This window comes from Sorghum bicolor, chromosome 3 (genome assembly GCF_000003195.3).
Source record: "Sorghum bicolor cultivar BTx623 chromosome 3, Sorghum_bicolor_NCBIv3, whole genome shotgun sequence".
Classification (NCBI taxonomy): Eukaryota; Viridiplantae; Streptophyta; class Magnoliopsida; order Poales; family Poaceae; genus Sorghum; species Sorghum bicolor.
The window spans coordinates 17,122,146-17,140,166 of NC_012872.2; the positions used below are offsets into that span (position 1 = coordinate 17,122,146).

An 18,021-nucleotide genomic window follows, 5' to 3' on the forward strand; every position below is an offset into this window, starting at 1 on the left:
ATTGTAAAAAATTTGGGTTTAAGTTCATCATTTTATATAATGGAACTAAACACGAATTTTTGACAAAAAGTTGGCTATTCTCTATTTTGGATTTTGGCCTCAAGAGGCCAAAAAAAACCCAAAAAAGACTCACAAGGCTCTCATGAGGGCAATAAATTCTGTATTTTGTATAAAACTAAATATAACCCTAAAAATTTTGGCATTTTGTATTCCATCATTCCAAAGTAGTTGACATTTTGTATTTTGCATTTTATGGGAACTAAACACACCCTAAATTGTGTGGGGGTATAAACTCCTATACCCTTACGACTAGACTTGGGTCGAGTGGTTTGGCCCATTACAAGACGATTCGTAGCTTGATCTATCTACTCAAAGTTCTGCGCAAGAAAACAAGGCATAGAGATCAAGCAAGATCTTGGTTAGTTAGAATAGAAATTGATATCGAACTATTTATGGCAATTGTAACCGACTAGGATTAGTTTTTAAATTTGTAACCTTATCCTCCGGACTATAAAAGGAGAGGTAAGGGACCCCTCAGATCAATTCATTACACCTCATATCAATCAGACGCATGACGTAGGTATTACGCCCTCACGGCGGTCGAACCTGGATAAAATCCTTGTCTGTGTCTTGCATCACCATCAAGTTCGTAGCTTGCGCACCTGTCTGCCGACAATCTACTACCGTGGGTATACCCCAAGTAGACTGTCGACCAGCTTTCATCGATAGTGGCACGCGAGGTAGGGGGTGTGCGTATAGCTTCTTAGATGAGAACAAGATGGTCATCATCCCCGCTTCCACATTTGTGGTAGGAGGCCTCACGTTCACCGTCGGACAGATCACCTGGACAACCGGTTCTGTCGGCTTCACTGTCACGATCATGAAAGAAACGCAGATCCAATCTATATCGATTCCTCCCTCAACAACATCGGTTGTGGCCCAGACCACGTTAGCTGCGACCATCATCACTCCGACAACGTCTCCAACCACGCCGACAACATGTCCTCTCCTTTCCCGCTACAATGGGAAGCAGATCGACAACGCCGACCCACTCAAGGCTATCGATCAGGTCGATCTCAAGCTTTCTGAAGCTCTGACCCTAGTAGATTCAATCTCAAGTTAAATGTAATACCCGATTTTAAGGACAAAACCAGATATGCACCATATGTGAGTTTTAGAAAATAAATCTCACATATAGCTACAAATAAGGGGTAATATCAAAAGACAATGCATAAATATATAACGTACTTAGTATAAAAGAGATAACCTTTGATAGCAAACAGCAGATAGACAACTCCAAACTTCGGGTATTAACTCCTCTCCACAAGATCAAACTGACTGGTTGATCACAAGCCCAAAACTTCTCCTGAGGTGTGGGGGAAATTGCAAGAGTGAGCACATATCATACTCAACAAGTATAACCAGGGGTTCATGAGGCTCAAATAGCTGACACTGTTTTGACTGCATTTAGCTTTTATATGTAGATAGCATATTTATATTTAGATAGCATTTATCAAGGTAGCATAATTAAATCCCATAACCACATGATCAATGTATACAAGAATTAAGAATAACACATATAAACAATATAATAATCTATTATTTATCATCATTAATCATGTTCATCAGTGTCCATCTATTCCGTCAGTTTTCCGGGCCGCCCGTATCCGTGGGCACGGCTAGTATACCAGATTTAACACTCTGCAGAGGTTGTACATCTTTACCCATGAGTCATGATTTACCCTTTCGCCCGAGGCCCGTCGACCTCTTAACTCACTTCCAAGGAAAGCCGGCAGGGTTCACTATGAAGTCTTTGAAAGGTTCGTCTAACAAGTTAGGGCCGCAAGGTTTCCTTTGCGCGCAGATATAGAGCCCCCCTTCCGATGGCACAATGACTCGCAGCCTATACACATACAGACAGAGGCCACACTATACCCAAAACGGTTCAGCCCCTCCGCCCTTTCGGGTAACCGCTAACAAGCTAGAAAAGCTTACTCATACTTGACTAAAGCCAGAGCCATATAGCCCTCATGGTTGTACGAATTGTCCCAGCTTTTGCCAAGGGATAAGTCCTTATGGAGGGTCAAGATCAATCTAGCAAAAGCCAGAGTTCTTTCCACCCTTTATATTCAAGTTGCTAGAAAGCTTATTTTATTGCTTATTGTATATTCAAATATTCATGTTACAAGATCATGGATTAATAATCAAGCACTAGCAAGAACTACCCAAATGCATATCCAAATAGGTAACAAGGAATTCAGGATAACAATCATCTATGATTTTGCTAAGGTCATCAAGGTGGACACATGCAAATGATAAGTGCTATATTAATTGTGTATAGGTAACAAGGATAATCCCCAGTTATACTTGCCTTGATCAAAGCTCTCCTGAGCCTGCTGGTCTTCAAATGTTTGATCTTGAGCACCAATGTACGGCTCACCGTCTATTCCCGAACATCAATCAACAACACGCATTCCAAAGTAGGCAATCATACACGAAGCAAACGAAGCAAACAAGCTATAATTAGAACAATATACCAAATAGTGAGAAATCAAAGATAAAAGTTTATGAAAATATTCTACGCAGCGCTACGATCACACAGACGTAAAGTTCACGAAAATCGGATTTAAAACGGAGAAGTTATGAATTTTCTAAGATTTTATATAGAAAAGTAATTAATTAATTAGGGTCACAAAAATAAAAAGTTTTAAACTGAGAAAACAGTGTTACTAACATGTAGAGCTCATTAATACGAACCTAACGCAATTTGAATGAGTCAAATCGGAGTTCAAATGAATATTTTATAGCCAAAAGAAAATCAGTGGCAGACTTGTAATTTTGAGAAAGCGTATTTTGAAATCAAACCGGCACTGAATACGTTTTTGAACTCAGTTAGCGTATTTCAACGAGGCGTTTTGGACCGCGGGTTAAGACTTTAAAAAGAGTAGGGGCTCTTTAGCAAAAACTGGCACCGAACCGGTATCGTCTATTTTGGGCCGCACATCTACTGATGGACGGCTGTGGTTCGATCTAGGCGTTGGGCGGTGGCCGGCGGCGTTCTCCTCGGTGGTGCACCATGGCCGGAGTCAGGAAGGTCACCGGAGTTAGCGAAAACAGCGATTCTCGGCACCCTAGGGCAAAAGGAAGACACTGGGAGGGAGCACGGAGAAGGGCGGGCTCACCTACACCCTAGGCACGACTGGAGAGGCTCAGTCACGGTGCGGTCCTTGCCGAGGCGGCGATGCGTCCCTGAAGAAGTTCGGCGTGGGTGTGAGCATCGAGGAGAGTGACATAAGGCATGGGGAAAAACTTGGCGACTTCGTTACCCCGTGGCGATGCTCGGCATGTGATCACGAAAGGCCCTTGGGCACCACAGAGCGAGGACCACGGCGGCGACCTTGCTCCAAAAGCGGCGAGATCCAAAACATTGTGGGGCGATGGCTAGGGCACGTCCAGTGTCGCGAAAACGGGAAAGAGAATGCGGAGAAGATTTGAGTCTTTATAGGGGTGGCTTACACGCGTTTGGAGGCAGCAAATCCCGTGCCAATCGGGATTCGGTGGTTCCGACCCGAGTCCTGCTCGAGGACGACGCGAGGAAGAAGAAGAAAGGGAAAGACTGTCGCTGACATGCGGGCCAAGAGCGTCAGCGAGAGAAAGAGCGGGTCCCAGCTGACAGCGAAACAGAGGAAAGGAGAGGGGCGCGCCACTCGGGCCGAACGACCTGGGCCAGAGTGCGATCGGAGAAAAGCAAATGGGGGAGGGAAGCTGGGCCGCGGGTTGGGAGTGGGAGTTGGGCCTCGGGCCAGAATAGGGAGAGGAGAGGTTCTGTCTTTTTTTATATTTTTTTCTTTTCTTTTCTTTTCCAAAGCTTTTCCAAAAGGGATTTTAAATCATTCTTAGAGATAGAACAAAACACACGGTACAAAATTAAATATGCTTCGGCATGAATGCATAAACATGTTTCTAAGCCCTATGATAATTTTTAATTTAATGAAAAATATTATTTTCCTATGTTTCATGAGCACAAAAATACAAAATAAATTATTTTAGCTCTATTTTCCACAAAACAATTTTTAGGGTGTTACATTAAACTACTAGACCGGCGCCCCAATTGATTGTCACAGGTCTACTTGACCAACTCGTGTTACTACACATAGAAACAGATCTAACGATCATTGCTACCTCGGAAGGATGGACCGTTCAGACCAAGGCAACCTCTCAGATTGGGAAGTACTCGGCGTTTCCTCACGGCTTGCACAACTCAGCTGCGCTGGCCTTGCATCATGCACATCTGCTGTTCGCAGATTCTACGTCGACAGATCCAATTCTAGGTCAGCGTACCTCAGGCACGTCGCACGCACCAAACACGCTACTTGGTCAACATGGCCTCCGTCCATACTCTCCCGGAGAATGATACTTCAAGCACATGATCCAGCACTGGATCCGTCCCGACCAAAGTTTTGCATCTCGAGGACGATGACTATGATATGGATTTCCCCCCCATATCCCCTGGGTTTCCCTCGTTTTCCGGTCTTTTCGCCATGACAAGGAGATCTGGTCCTCAATGTCAGCAATGACGAACCGGCACCTGATGGCAAAACCGACGACCAGAGACAACAACACGAGGAGCGCAACGTTGACCCCGCTCAACGGCGAGCACTTGAAGTGGAGGAACGCCAAAGGCAAATCAACCCACAAAATCTCGATGACGCTTTTGACATGGTGGGAAATCAGCAGGTCTTCAAGACTCCAAGCACTAACGTGGCCGTCGCTATGGCTAATCTCGAACGACTCCCAAACATGCCAGAGTACCAGGATGTCCGAACCAACATACGAGCACACCTGATCGCCGCCATAGGGCAGACGACAGAACTAATCAAGCAGGCTCAAGCTATCTCCCACGCGCCCGCCACCTCTGGTCGCAGCCACCAAAGCCGCATCTCACCACCTCTTGGTGGCTCTCGTCGCAACCGTTCACCACCAAGGGATGCCCACCAGGGGAATAGTGGTGATGACCACAATCAGGAGGCGTATCGCAATGGCCGTAATCGGGATGCTCATCAACGTCGTCGAGCCCATGAGCCCAATCGTGGTTACAACCAAGAGGCTAATCAAAGGGTGGACTACGATCTTCGTCACAACCTTCCGCCATGGGACATACGCGACCACATCAACAAGCGCATCAAAGCTAGGGCAGCCCATGAGAATATCCAATGCATCGAGTATGACACCACGCATGGCCCCCCTGGGTTGAAGCAATTTACCCCTCATCTTTGACAAGTCATATGGCCTCACAACTTCAAACTAGAGAAGCTCAAAGAAATACGATGGCAAGGAAAACTCTGAGAACTAGATCACTCTATACGAGATAGTCGTCCAGTCTGCCACAGGCGACGAGCATGTGATGACAAACTATTTCCCTGTCGTCCTTGATTAAGTCGGTCATCAATGGCTGCTCGGCTTACCTGAGAACCAGTTCGACACATGGGAAAAATTACGCCAAACATTCATCGGTAACTTCATAGCTACCTGCGAACAACCTGGCAACAAGTATGACCTCGAGAGGATACGTGACCGTAGGGACGAGCCACTCCATGACTACATCCGACGTTTCTCGGATATGCGCCTCAACATTCCAAAAATCTCCCATGATGAGGCGATCTCTGTGTTCATCAAAGGCCTTCGTTGTCATGAAGCCCTCCGAAGCAAGTTACTCCGCAAAAGGCCGACCACAGTCACTGAGCTTCTCGCCACCGCCAAGAACTATGCTGACGCTGACGACGCGAAGAAGCTAATCAAAGAATATGTAAGAGGAAATCAATAGGCCAACCACCCTTCTCGGCGAGATGACAACCGCGGGAGATTCGACAATTGTAATCCTCGTCGCATGACAATGGGGAACGTCGTGAAGGATGGGATAGGCGCCGTGACCAGCATGACCACTTTAGGGGTAAGAGGCCTCGTGAGAACGACCATGAGGTCAACACGGTCAAGTGGTTTACTAGTCGCCGTGACTACCAGGCTGACTATAACAAGGCCTTGAAGGGCCGTGTCAACTCCATCCTCGATCTAGTCACACCATGCATGGAAAATTGCCACGTCCTAAAAAACATCTACGCGCAGCAGATCATTCAGGATGATGCTGCGAAAGCCGTAGGCAACCGTGATAGGCGCAATCACGAAGAGGACGACGACGATCAAGACCGAGACCCCGGCCCCGCCACCAATACGTCAACCCAAACCGACGTCGTCCATTCCATCTTTGGCGATAAGGTGTCAATTGAATCCAAGAGAGAGCGCAGGCTCCTTAGAAGGGCATGCCTGAACGTTGACAGCGCCGACAATCTTATTGCCGACCCGAAGCTCTCCACCTGGTCTCATCGGGAGATCTCTTTCAACAGGCAAGATCGCTGGGCCGCCATCCCGAGCCAGGGCGCTTCCCCCTCATTCTGGACCCATGCATCAACAACGTCTATTTCGAGTGCGTGCTTATCGATGGCGGCAGCTCCATCGATATCATGTTTCGCAGCCGTCTTCCTACTCTCAAGCTGATCCAAGCGGATTTAAAGCTATATGAAGCTCAGTTTTGGGGTGTGCTACCAGGTCAAAGTTCTATGTCTCTTGGCCAGATAACGTTTCTTGTACAGTTTGGTACTCCCGACCACTTCCGCATCGAGTCCCTATGGTGTTCTTTGCGAACGATTTGATGAAGATGGCGACCATTTGTTTTTCAAGTGCAAGAACGTCAGGGTGGTCTGGGCTGAAACGCAGCTGGAAAAAGTGAGATATCGTCTATGGCTTGTACTCCCAGCGAAAGAGCTGGTCTGGGAAGTTTTAAAGCTAGAGGAGACGGTGCAACGGAGGATGATTACATTTATGTACATCTGATTGTCGGAAAGGTGCAAAATACGTGAGGGAGAAGCACCTAGAGGCCATGTACAGATTGCGCACTTGGTTAAGTGCTATGCTGAGAGATGAGCTTCTTTAAAGATCTTTCAAATTCTGGTCCAAACCACTAAGATGGTTTTGTTAAAATTATTTGTGATGGCGCCTTTGCCCAAGAGGAATTGACAGGTGGCTGAGGTTATGTCGAGAAACCATCATTGTTTCTATAAATATTTATTGCAGTATTTATTACTTAAATATTTTGCTGATAGGCAAGACAGTTATTAAATAAAGAGAGTAAAAATTATAGAAACTGGGTATAAGTTAGAAACCATGTCTACACGAGATCCATAACATGAAGTGATATAATTGGTTGAGAATGTAGAAAAAATAAATGTAATTGTATAAAAAAATAATCTGTAGAAATTATCTATTGGGACCATGGTTTCTATATATAGTGTCTATAAAAATTAATAGGTATAGAAACTACGTGTAGTTCTAGTATAAAGACTATCATGAGACGTTATTATGGAGTTATTAATTGTTCTGCCTATGGTAAGCTAGGAAAAGTTCTTGAAGCAAATCATGCTGAGATTATTGCTTGTCTTCAAGCTTTGCAGCGAGCTACAGAACTAAGAATTCAAAAGGCTATTATGGAGAAAAGCCATGTTGGTTCAGACAGCCAATGCCCAAGCTATTATAGAAGTTCAACAAGCAGCCTGTTGTGGGAGTTGAAAAGTCTGATGTGTAATTTTCAAGTTTTACTGTAGTTTATAATCCTTGCTCTTGTAGCCCTTGGGCCAAGTTATGTCCACGTACTGCTAAGATCACGAACAATATTCCGCTTGCATTAAATTTCTGGTGGCCAATGAATGATTTGGCATCATGTTATGAGTAATGAAGATCTTTTTCACGCTAAAAAAGATATATACCATGTCTAGTAGTTGTCATCTTAAAAAAAAAACTACTCTCAAGATGACCAATTTTTCTAGGAGAAAAGAAAAACCCTAAAAATATGTAGACTATAGTAGCGCCCACTCGTGCTCAACTACCACGGTAAAGGTGGATAACTAACTAATACTCTATCTATGGGTGCTTCAAAGTTTTGCTTTGATAAAATTTGGCTGATGTTAATGTTAATGTTAATACTGATTTATTGTAAGAGAAAAATACCGTTTCTTAGCTGAAAAGTACTCCTTAAATAGTTTAAGTGTTGTTATGAAGTTTTCATGTGTCAGTGTCACTATCAAGCACATTAAGAGATGGTGAGGAGCACATGTTACAACCGCACGTGCATTTTTTAAGTATAAAAAAAGTAAACTTAAAGTTTTCTTTTGAAAGAAAAAACATAATATTTCTAATAAGACTGTACACTTTTTAAACCCGTCAAACTTAAATTTGCCGATCTTCAAGGGCACAAGCGCAAAAGGTAACTAGACCGCAGCCGCCCGCAGTCCAATGTGACATCCCTCGATTCCTTCCCTTCACCGCTTCCGAAGTCTACTTCCATTCCTCCCCTTCCTAACCCCGCGTCGCCCACGAGCTCGCCGTGCCGGCAGAGGAGAGGACCTCGCCGGAGCAGAGGCCATGGGGCCACCGCAGCCAGCCAGGGTCGGCGCCATCAACATCGAGGCGTGCGCGCGGCCGATCGCCGTCGACCACCGCATCAGGCTCCCCTACTACTTCCGCATCGCGGGCAGCCTCCTCCGACAGGTCGAAACCCTAACCATCCCTTGGAGCCCAGCGTGGTGGATCGCTCCTTCGTTTCAAGATCTCATATCTTGTCGCTTGATGTATAACTATCTGGTTGTTTAATGGTCGTTTGGCCGCAGTTTTCCTCGATGGTTTTGGGCGATGTGATTCGAATTGGGGATTATTTTTGTTACGTCATTCATGCGACTGCTAAAGTGTTGAATTAGACTGTGTTTAATTTTGGTACTCCGATGTTGTTGGCAGGCTAATATATATCGGAACGAGAGTAACTTCCTCGACCTGTATGTCATCCTTCTGAGATACTCGAGGTGGGCTGGGCATTCAGTCACATTCGTACTCGCTGTTGGTTATGTGCACTGGTGTTATAGTTGACATCTGATTGGCTGCAGCTTGCTGTGTGAGACGATTCCGAAGCATCGTGATTACCATGCCTTCAAGTTAAAAGAAAAGGCATTTTTTGATGTAATTTCTCTCAGCTCAACTTTAGAGATTATCTTTATTATTCAAAGTTGGTGAAGTGTGCAATTTTGCATGATTGAGTATCACACATCTCTAGCCTTAGATATACTTTTGAGTTTTGAGGAACAGTCTTTTCTGATCCCAGATGTTGGGCACGTAGACATAGAACATCTTGCAAATATTGATGTTCTTTTGCCTTCTCCAATTCATCTCTGAATTCCTTTCTTGTGACTGGTCTTGTATGATTTTCCCCAGATGTTTATCTAAAAATGAATGGTCCTTTATTGCAGAAACTTAATGATGTTATGAAAGAGCTTGAGACATTGAAGCCAGTTGTGCAGCGGCAGGTTGCCGAGCATAACAGAGGAGGTACTGTGGAATCGAATACTAATAGTCTAAATGGAAACTATGGTATAACTCGTAGGATAGAGCAGCGCACTCCAACCTCTTATACTCCACAGGTATGCACTGCATCACACTGCATTTCCTGGCCTGTAATATTGTGAAGCATTCTGGGAAGAAGAGATGGAGAATATGTACTTTTAGATTCTGGTGTGCTTTACTTATGTTATAATTCTTATTCTTTTTCTTCTTTAGCCATTTGTAGGCAGCACTAATGGAGCATTGCAAAAAACCTTCCATGCTGGGAGACAAGTGGCATTATTACCAAGCGTCCAGAAACAGTATGCATACCTTTTGGTCATTTTGGTGTCTATGATATGTTATTGTTTCACTTTTCTTAGCTATAGTGTGGACATTTAGTTATTTTCTTATTTAACAGTTAGCCACCACTTACGTAAAGGGAAGATTACCTGACATGTTAGTTAGCTAACAAACTACGCCCTCTGGTTCCATGCTTCTTGTTTTGCACAGGGACATGGCCTTCCGAACATAGCTTTGACTATGATTCTCTATTATAATATATACCAGAAAATCATCAAATATATGATTTTATCAAAGTACCTTTTAAGAGACTAATCTATACATGATGTCTTCATTTCTTCAAACTAAACATTTTAAAAAGTTAATGATGGTCAATCAAAGTTCTAAAAGTTGGCCTTAAACTTCTCCAGAACAGCAATAATTATGGAACTAGAGGGAGTACAATGTAGCAGCTTGATGATTGCTAAGCAAAACTGTTGGCTTATAGGGAGCATATGATCCTCATATAGTAACTTAATTCTTAGGTCGTGTTCGAGAAAGAAAAGTTGATTATTAGTGCTGCTTGCAAGAAACAAAGCACATATTGTTTAAAATTATTATTTTATTTTTCCTTCATTGTAAATAAACATGACTATAGTTCATTGTTCAGAATCTTCACTAGATGGCTTGTGTTACCGGTTCAAGGATCTAGCTCTAGTTGAGTAGTTCATTTTTAATAATTAGTTAATGTAGTTTCTCTTTATCCTATCAGTCAGTATTACTTTTCTCGATATGTTCCGAATTTCCTACAATTAGATAAATGAATTTAAACCTCCTAGGATAACACTGCATCTAGGGTTTCTGTTGATTGGACATTCCAAATGCTTTATATTTGTAAATTAAAGTAACAACATTCTTGCATGAGGAAAAAGTCCAGGAGGCTTACAAAATTATTGTTGTTGCAAGAGGTCAGCAACTTATGTAGTTATGTGTTTTGTTAGAATCATAGTTAGACTATCCCTTCTAATTCCTTTTGTCTGTCTTTTATTTTCTTCTCTAGACATTTATATTGCCCAGTGTGCTCCCTTTAGATAAAAGATGGCATATTCTTTTCCTGATGTATCAGTAGCCATTTGTGTTAGATAGTTGTGTCTTTATCTTTTTTATTTTCTTTTGGCACTTTTGAGCAATAAACCTTGTCATATGTTATGTAAACTATGCATCATCTGTTACCTAAACTATGCAGATTTATGAATCTACCATATCCAAAAGAAGAAACACTAGCTAGACACTCCATATTAGGACCTAATGGTCTTAATGGCCGATGGAATGGGCCTGTTACTGAAATTAAGGTATAGTTATTTTCCTTCATTGTTTAATGTTTGTTGAGAATTTGATCACAAGCATTATCTTATGCATTTACCTACTGCTTGTTACAGGTTCAGTATCCAAGCAATTTTGAATTAACACAAAATGATATAACAAGGTGATAGCTCATTACCAATGAGTTTTAGCAGAAGTATACTTTTTCCATTGTTCTCATCTCTGTTGCAAACAGTCTGTGTAATTCCTTTCTACCTCCACCAATTATGCCCCCAATAACTGGGATACCTTAGGATATGAACTGTTTCATGTGAAATTCTTTCATTCTAAATCCTGATGTAGAGGATTAAAAAATTATACCGTCCCCGCAGCATGTATCAGGTTCAGGTTACTGGAAAACCAAAATAATCCAACTGTTGCAAAAAATAGCAAATGGCAGTTTTATTTAAAATTCATTGATTTGGAGACATTCTACTGTTCTATTTTCAAAATACGGATCTCACAATATCTTTGTTTCTCTAATCATGAAATGTTGTCATCTTTTTTGGAAGATTTATGTCATTTGTACTTTATATGAGTTTCTTTTTAATATTCAATGTTTGGGTTTATATTGGACTTGGGCAATATAAATACATGTATGTCCTATGCGTTCGTTGATATTTTGAGTACTCCCTCTGTTTTTGTTTCTACAAGGTACCTGTACATTTGGAGATCCCAATTTTGTTTTAGCAATAATTATTCCACAATACATGACAATAATTTCATATGGTTACAATAATTTACTAATGGTAAATATGAGATATTGGCAAGTTGAATAAAGCTTACTGTTTCTTCGTTATGGAGTAATAATGTTGTAATGGTTTTTCTGTTTTACCAATTTTAGCTAATTGTAGAAATTTTCACAAATATCTTAAATGTTCTGTATCAATGAAATGGCACCTGTACATGTATTGCTCAAGTGGACTATCAAATAGAATTTTGAAAGAAAGATTACTTGATCACCCAAGTTAAAAGAGAAACTTAGCCTTATGAGATTAGACTAGAGGAGACATGAAAATGATTGGAGGGACTACAAGATGCAGTTAGTCATATCTATTTGGAAACAAGTTCATCCTCATAGCTATGTCATTTTCTATGTCATTTTGTTTCCTATTGCTTGACATTATCAGATGCTTTGCTTCTGCAGTTTAGTGCCATCCATCTTGAACCAAGATGATTCGCATGGTCCCAGTACTGCACCTGCACCTCCACCTCCAGATAGCTCCTCAAATGACAATGACGATATGAAATCTGTTCTCTCTCTTGATGATGGTCGATGGTCTGTGCCAGCAGAACGCACTCCACTTCCTTCTGCTAGCTTGGAAGAAGAGTTGTTTCAATTGGATATCAAACAACCTTCTCCTCCACCAGTTCTGGCAGAGGTGCAAAGACCAATTTCTCCATCTAGAGTTGCTGATCCAACACCCGGACTTCCGACCTCAGGAACTGCCCGTTTTCAGAACTTGCATGTTGTAAGTTTGAAATGCATCTTTTTCTTTTTAAAATCTATATCAGTCATCACGTTGCATTTCATACATACACATTTCATCTATATCAATTTTGGTTCTTTCATCTATTTCGTTTCTAACATTTCTAACTCTGTAATTCTTTGACTTTACTTTGATTGTTTATTTCATTGTGCGTTATTGTTAGCCGATCAAGTTGATGGAGTGTTTTCTAAGGGTTGCTGAGTCAAACACCAAAAGAAGCTTAGAAACCTGTGGGGTTCTTGCTGGTACCTTGGTATGTATACATCACTTATAGGAAATAAGATTGGTGGCTTGCTGGATTTCTGACACTTTGTATTTTTTCATGTAGAAAAAGAGAACTTTTTGCGTGACAACCTTAATTATTCCAAAGCAGAAATCGACATCTAATACGGTAGGATCTTAGTTTTTACTTCCTTTTAATCTTTGTCTTCCTCATTCCATCTCCATTCTTTTTATTGCAAAGTTAACAACACATGCAATGTTGTACTCCTGTACTTGCTGAATGGCATGACTTTCTTTGTCCAGTGTGAAGCTATAAATGAAGAAGAGCTATTTGAAGTTCAGGACACAGGCTCACTGTTCACTCTTGGTTGGATTCATGTGAGTTCTATCTAACTTGGACACTTTATTTTGGTTTCTCAAGTGTAGTGAATAAGGTAGATGTACTCTACTCCCTCTGTCCTGTAATATAAGGTATCCAGGTATTTAAATTTGTCCCAAATTGTAAGGGATTTTAGGTGTACAAATCCTCTGAAAATCAACATTCACATGCATACCTTCCAGGCTACCATTAATGTCTATCATCAATCCAAATATGATAATCAGGGAGGATTACATGTGTCATTTGTTTACCATATAATATGTCCTAAAATTGCTTAGATACCTTATATTTCATGACAGAGGGAGTATCTCTGCATCCCCTAGAAAGGGTATATGGATTACACTTAGGGATGCAAGTTCCACATGTTTTGGGTCATTAGGTCGACCTTACACTTGTTCGGATGAACTAGAATGTCATGCCATGTAATTAATTTAGGGATAGAAATGAACTAGGCTAGCTGACCCACAGAACACCATTGGATACCCACTTGTGCCCTTAACTACACTCGATATTTGTGAACGTACTGATGAAGATGCTGTTTTCAAGCAGCTTCTGCCTTGTGCTAAAATATCAGCTTAAGCATTGCATGAAAAATCTTTAGCTTAGATTCACCTGTCATGGATGAGGCTTTTCCTTGTGTGCCACTAAGAAAGATAGTCCCTTTCACTATGCCACTAAAAAGTTGGAGCGGATCTCTGTGCCATGACACTTTTCTTTTTTTGCCTTCTAAGCCATTCCGTCCATATTCACTACTAACGGTGGCTAATAGAGCTGCGAAATGACTTAAATGCCCTCAGGCTAAAGAAGCAAGATAAACTTTTGTTTTCCCCTATGCCACTCTGTTACCAATCTCGACCATAATAATTTAATTAGTATTTCAATTATTTGTAATATTTTTTAGTTTTTAAATATAAGAAATCTTCAAATCCAGTCCCTCAATCCTAACCAAAGTGATGGCTTGAAAAACTACATTTCGACCAATGCAAGGAAATTATATGCCTAAGATCCACAAATCTACTCACCCGGAAACTGAATCACACGTTCTCGGAGAAGCATTCATACATTACCACATTCCCACCGATACCGTGAAATCCTATGCCAAGGATGCTGAGATCCAAGGTCTACCTCCCAAACTCACCAAATCAACAACCCAACCCACGGCAACCAAACCCAGAAAGAAAAGGCAAAAACGCCACGAGATCGCAGCCATCCATCTTACTGACGGAGGAGCACTTGCTTCCGCTTGCCTCAAGCACGGGGATGGCGGCGAGGATGAAGGCGAAAGGCTGGAGGCAGCTGAGCACCACGACGACTGGGAACGCGACCGCACACTAGTACCATCCCCCTCCCCCTCCCCCGCCGCGCCGGGTGGCCCCATGCGGCGGTAGCGGCGGCGGCGGGCGGCTGTGGCTCAACGTGCACCTTCATGGAGTCGACGGCGCCATTGTTTCTGGAGATGGTGATGTTGCTTGGCGAAATCTTCAAATCTGTATTCAGTCTCCGCGGCTCCGCCCTTCACAGTGATGAGGTGTGGGCGTGCGGCGGCCATCCAGCGAGTGCCCCCAATTCGATGCTGACTCCGTCTTGAGTCCTGACCGTCGACGGAGATGCCGGCAATGCACGGCCGGGCCAGCGGCGACGCTGGAGAGTGGCGAATGGCGACAAACTAAAGTCCAATCTGTAAGTTCTTCTCATCTGCATCTCTCCATCTTCGAACCATGCGGCAAAGGTGCCGTGACCCATCTTGGACTGAGATTCGCCCCTTCTTCAAGCGCTGCTGATATGGGTGCGCGGCCCGTCACAAAATGGGTCTTCAAGCGCTGCAGGCTGAGGCGAGGAGGAGCGCCTCACCGCGGCGAGGGAGACTGGTGCACAGTTCCCGCCGCAGCGAAACTCCATGTGGTTACGGGTGTCGAGCGGCGCACCCCCACTGGAGAGCACGGCCAGTGGTGGGCTGCAGCGGAGCTGTGTGAGGTCCACACGAGCAAAGGGCTCCGGCGGCAGGGCACGCAGGGGCAGGGCCCAGAGCTGGAGCCAAGGAACCACATACGCGGCAGCATCAGGCTTGTGTGACAGGTTCAGGAGGAAGAAGCCCGCTTCACTTACAGCTTGGCCCCACTGGGCAGAGAGAAAGAAGTAAGAGGACAGGATTGTGAGAGATGGGTATTTTGGACATTGTCATCGGCCAGGCCCACATATCAGGGCTGTCAAATGGTGAAAACTTAATAGAAGACGGACGGAATGGCTTAGGAGGCAAAAAGGAAAAGTGTCATGGCATCAGGGTCTGTGTAAACTTTTTAGTGACATGTAGGAATCGACCATCTTTCATAATGGCACATGGGGAAAAGCCTGGGTGTATGATACAGATTTTTGCCTATGGTCTTCATTTCTGCTACACCAGGCTGAGAGTCTCATTGTGCATGTTGAGTAGTGCATGATCCAGTGCTTTTGTCTTATCTTTTGGTTGCACAGAAGAATTTAACCAACATTTAGCATGTTTGCATAACATTGTATGTACTACACTATCATTTAACTTCTACATCATGCATGTTTATATTATATGTGACCGTTGCAATTTCCGTATTAAATATTCTTCCAATCTTTCAGGAGTTGCAAGTATCTTTTGAATTACATGTGGTGTTTAATGTTTTCTGTACCTGCAAAAGTGCAAATAGTCTTGGAATTACTTGGAACTGTGGTTGCATTGGTTGACTGATTGCTTTACTCGTGCTAGAGAAAATGTCACATTCTTCCATGTTTTCTTTTTTTTCCAGACACATCCAACACAGTCCTGCTTCCTTTCTTCCATTGACCTCCACAATCATTATTCTTATCAGGTAATGCTGGCAGACTGGATCTCACAATATGTTTCTACTTATTTGATGGCACAGTTCTCTGGTTACATTACTGCAATCAGTCCCTCAGCACTTGATCTTATTTGATTCATAACTATTCTTTTTATTTGTTAAATTAAATGTGGAAAAACTTACTGGATTCTAGCTATTGTGAAGATGTTCTCCAATACTAATACATGTTCTTAGTGCACTTTCATAGTTCCAGATTTGAATGATCAATGGGAGATTTGGTTCTTCTACTCTTCAATAGATTAAGCTCAATGACTGGTCACAGTAGGTTTAATTATGTCTAATCCTCTTCTGAAATACTAATCCATATCCAAAGATTAGATATGACAAACTGTTTTCTAGTAACTAAATTTTGGTATCCGCTTTTTTGTGTGCAATAGTTTGTGTGCACTCCCCCCTCCCCCCCCCCCCCCCAACACACACACACCAAAAAAAGAAGAGTAGTTCATCCTGCTAATTTGCTTAATATCTACTGCTCTATCAATTGAAGATACTTAACGTTTTACTTTGATTATGTGGTTTGCCTTTTCTTTCTGCCTGATAGGTCATGCTACCTGAAGCAATTGCGATAGTTATGGCACCTACTGACACAACAAGGTTATCCATCTATGCTGTCCATTATTTGCATTTTTTTTCAACACTTCTGTTGATATATGATACTGTACTTCATTTCCTGATACTGATTTTCATGGGTGCTATATTATTCAATGTTTCTTCTATTTTCCAATGTTTACCAATGTTCCAAAATAACTTGGTTAGTAAGGAACATATAGTTTCAGGAAGTGTGGTTAGCTTAACTGGTTCAGGTGGGAGGTGTGGTAGTGCATCTCAACCACCTAGGTTTGAGTCCTTTTCGCCTCGAATTTGTGCACCTTTTCCTTAATGAAAAAGAGCCTAGTTCCACTAGATTGGGTCTTGTTTGGTTCGAGGAATGTATAGTTTCTTTAGGTCATCATTGTCTTTGCAAGCTTTAAAATATAAATTATCTATGTTGTAAACCTGTTTGGTTGTGGTTATTGTTTTATCCATAGGTTTGGCAAATCTTCTTGTACCTGGAGTTAACTGGCTTTTGTGTTGTTTGGCAGCTTGCTAGTTTGTGTTACCTTTCTGTAGTTTGTAAGCATCTTAGCATCAGAAGACATCTGACTGATCGTGGTTATGTATCTGTTTGTCCAGAAAACATGGTATATTTCATCTCACGGATCCAGGTGGTATGGGCGTGATCCATGATTGTCAAGAGAGAGGTTTCCATCCTCATAAGGCACCTCTTGATGGTTCGCCAATCTATGAGCAGTGCTCCCATGTGTACATGGACAACGATATAAAGTTTGATATGATTGATCTCCGAGAACGATGACAAAGCTCAACTTCTTTGGGTTTATTTTGGAGCCTATACTTCTCACAGTTAAATCATATTGCTGCCTTATTTTTTCTTAGTTGTGCTGAAGATTTGTGAATTCTTATGTAAGCTGTTGTACATAGCTATTGCATTGTATAGAGAAAACAATTGAGTTAATGCTGGTAATCTGCAAAGCCATTGATGCTTTGTTGTAATTCATCCCTTCAACCTCGCAAAGCATGTTTGTGTGGCAAGATGAGGAAGTGGTGTCTAGATTTTATGCCATGCCAATTGTACATCCTTGAATATTTGACTTAAAGAGCATCAATATCACTGATTGTTAAAGCTGTATTATTTTTCAGAGACTTTAGGTTTCAATTGTTACTGCTCTGCAGGCCTTAAATGATTATACGGTGTTTCTTATTATAGTTTTGTAGTGCCATCTGGAATGAGGGCCTTGTTTGTGACAAATTGGGGTCCAGTGTGGTTTGTTACAAATACAAATACTACATCGCTGTTGAAAGTTTAGTAGATTGTAAATGTATACATTATATCACCCGTGTGCAGAGAAACTTTGGTCAATGTATTGGAGTGAGGATCTGCTTACACAAAAAGTGAGTTTAGAATCATGAGCAAGTTTTCTTGCCCAGGTCTTATAAATTCTTC

At 42.2% G+C, this 18,021-nt stretch overlaps 1 protein-coding gene across 1 annotated transcript; it reads left to right on the plus strand.

Moving 5' to 3' along the window:
- LOC8075315 (AMSH-like ubiquitin thioesterase 3) lies at positions 8,316-17,716 on the plus strand. Its single transcript, XM_002455547.2, has 14 exons — positions 8,316-8,598; positions 8,842-8,906; positions 8,988-9,060; positions 9,348-9,518; positions 9,655-9,740; positions 10,946-11,051; positions 11,139-11,185; positions 12,209-12,533; positions 12,715-12,804; positions 12,880-12,942; positions 13,077-13,151; positions 15,927-15,989; positions 16,561-16,613; positions 17,193-17,716. Exons 1-14 carry the CDS (start codon positions 8,473-8,475, stop codon positions 17,371-17,373), a joined length of 1,524 nt encoding a protein of 507 aa, XP_002455592.1. The 5' UTR covers positions 8,316-8,472; the 3' UTR covers positions 17,374-17,716.

Coding starts and splice junctions, on each gene's coding strand:
- LOC8075315 (XM_002455547.2), top strand. CDS start 8,473: ATGGGGCCACCGCAGCCAGCCAGGGTCGGCGCCATCAACATCGAGGCG. Junction 9,519..9,654: donor CAACCTCTTATACTCCACAG/GTATGCACTGCA, acceptor TTTCTTCTTTAG/CCATTTGTAGGCAGCACTAA. Junction 13,152..15,926: donor TCACTCTTGGTTGGATTCAT/GTGAGTTCTATC, acceptor TTTTTTTTCCAG/ACACATCCAACACAGTCCTG.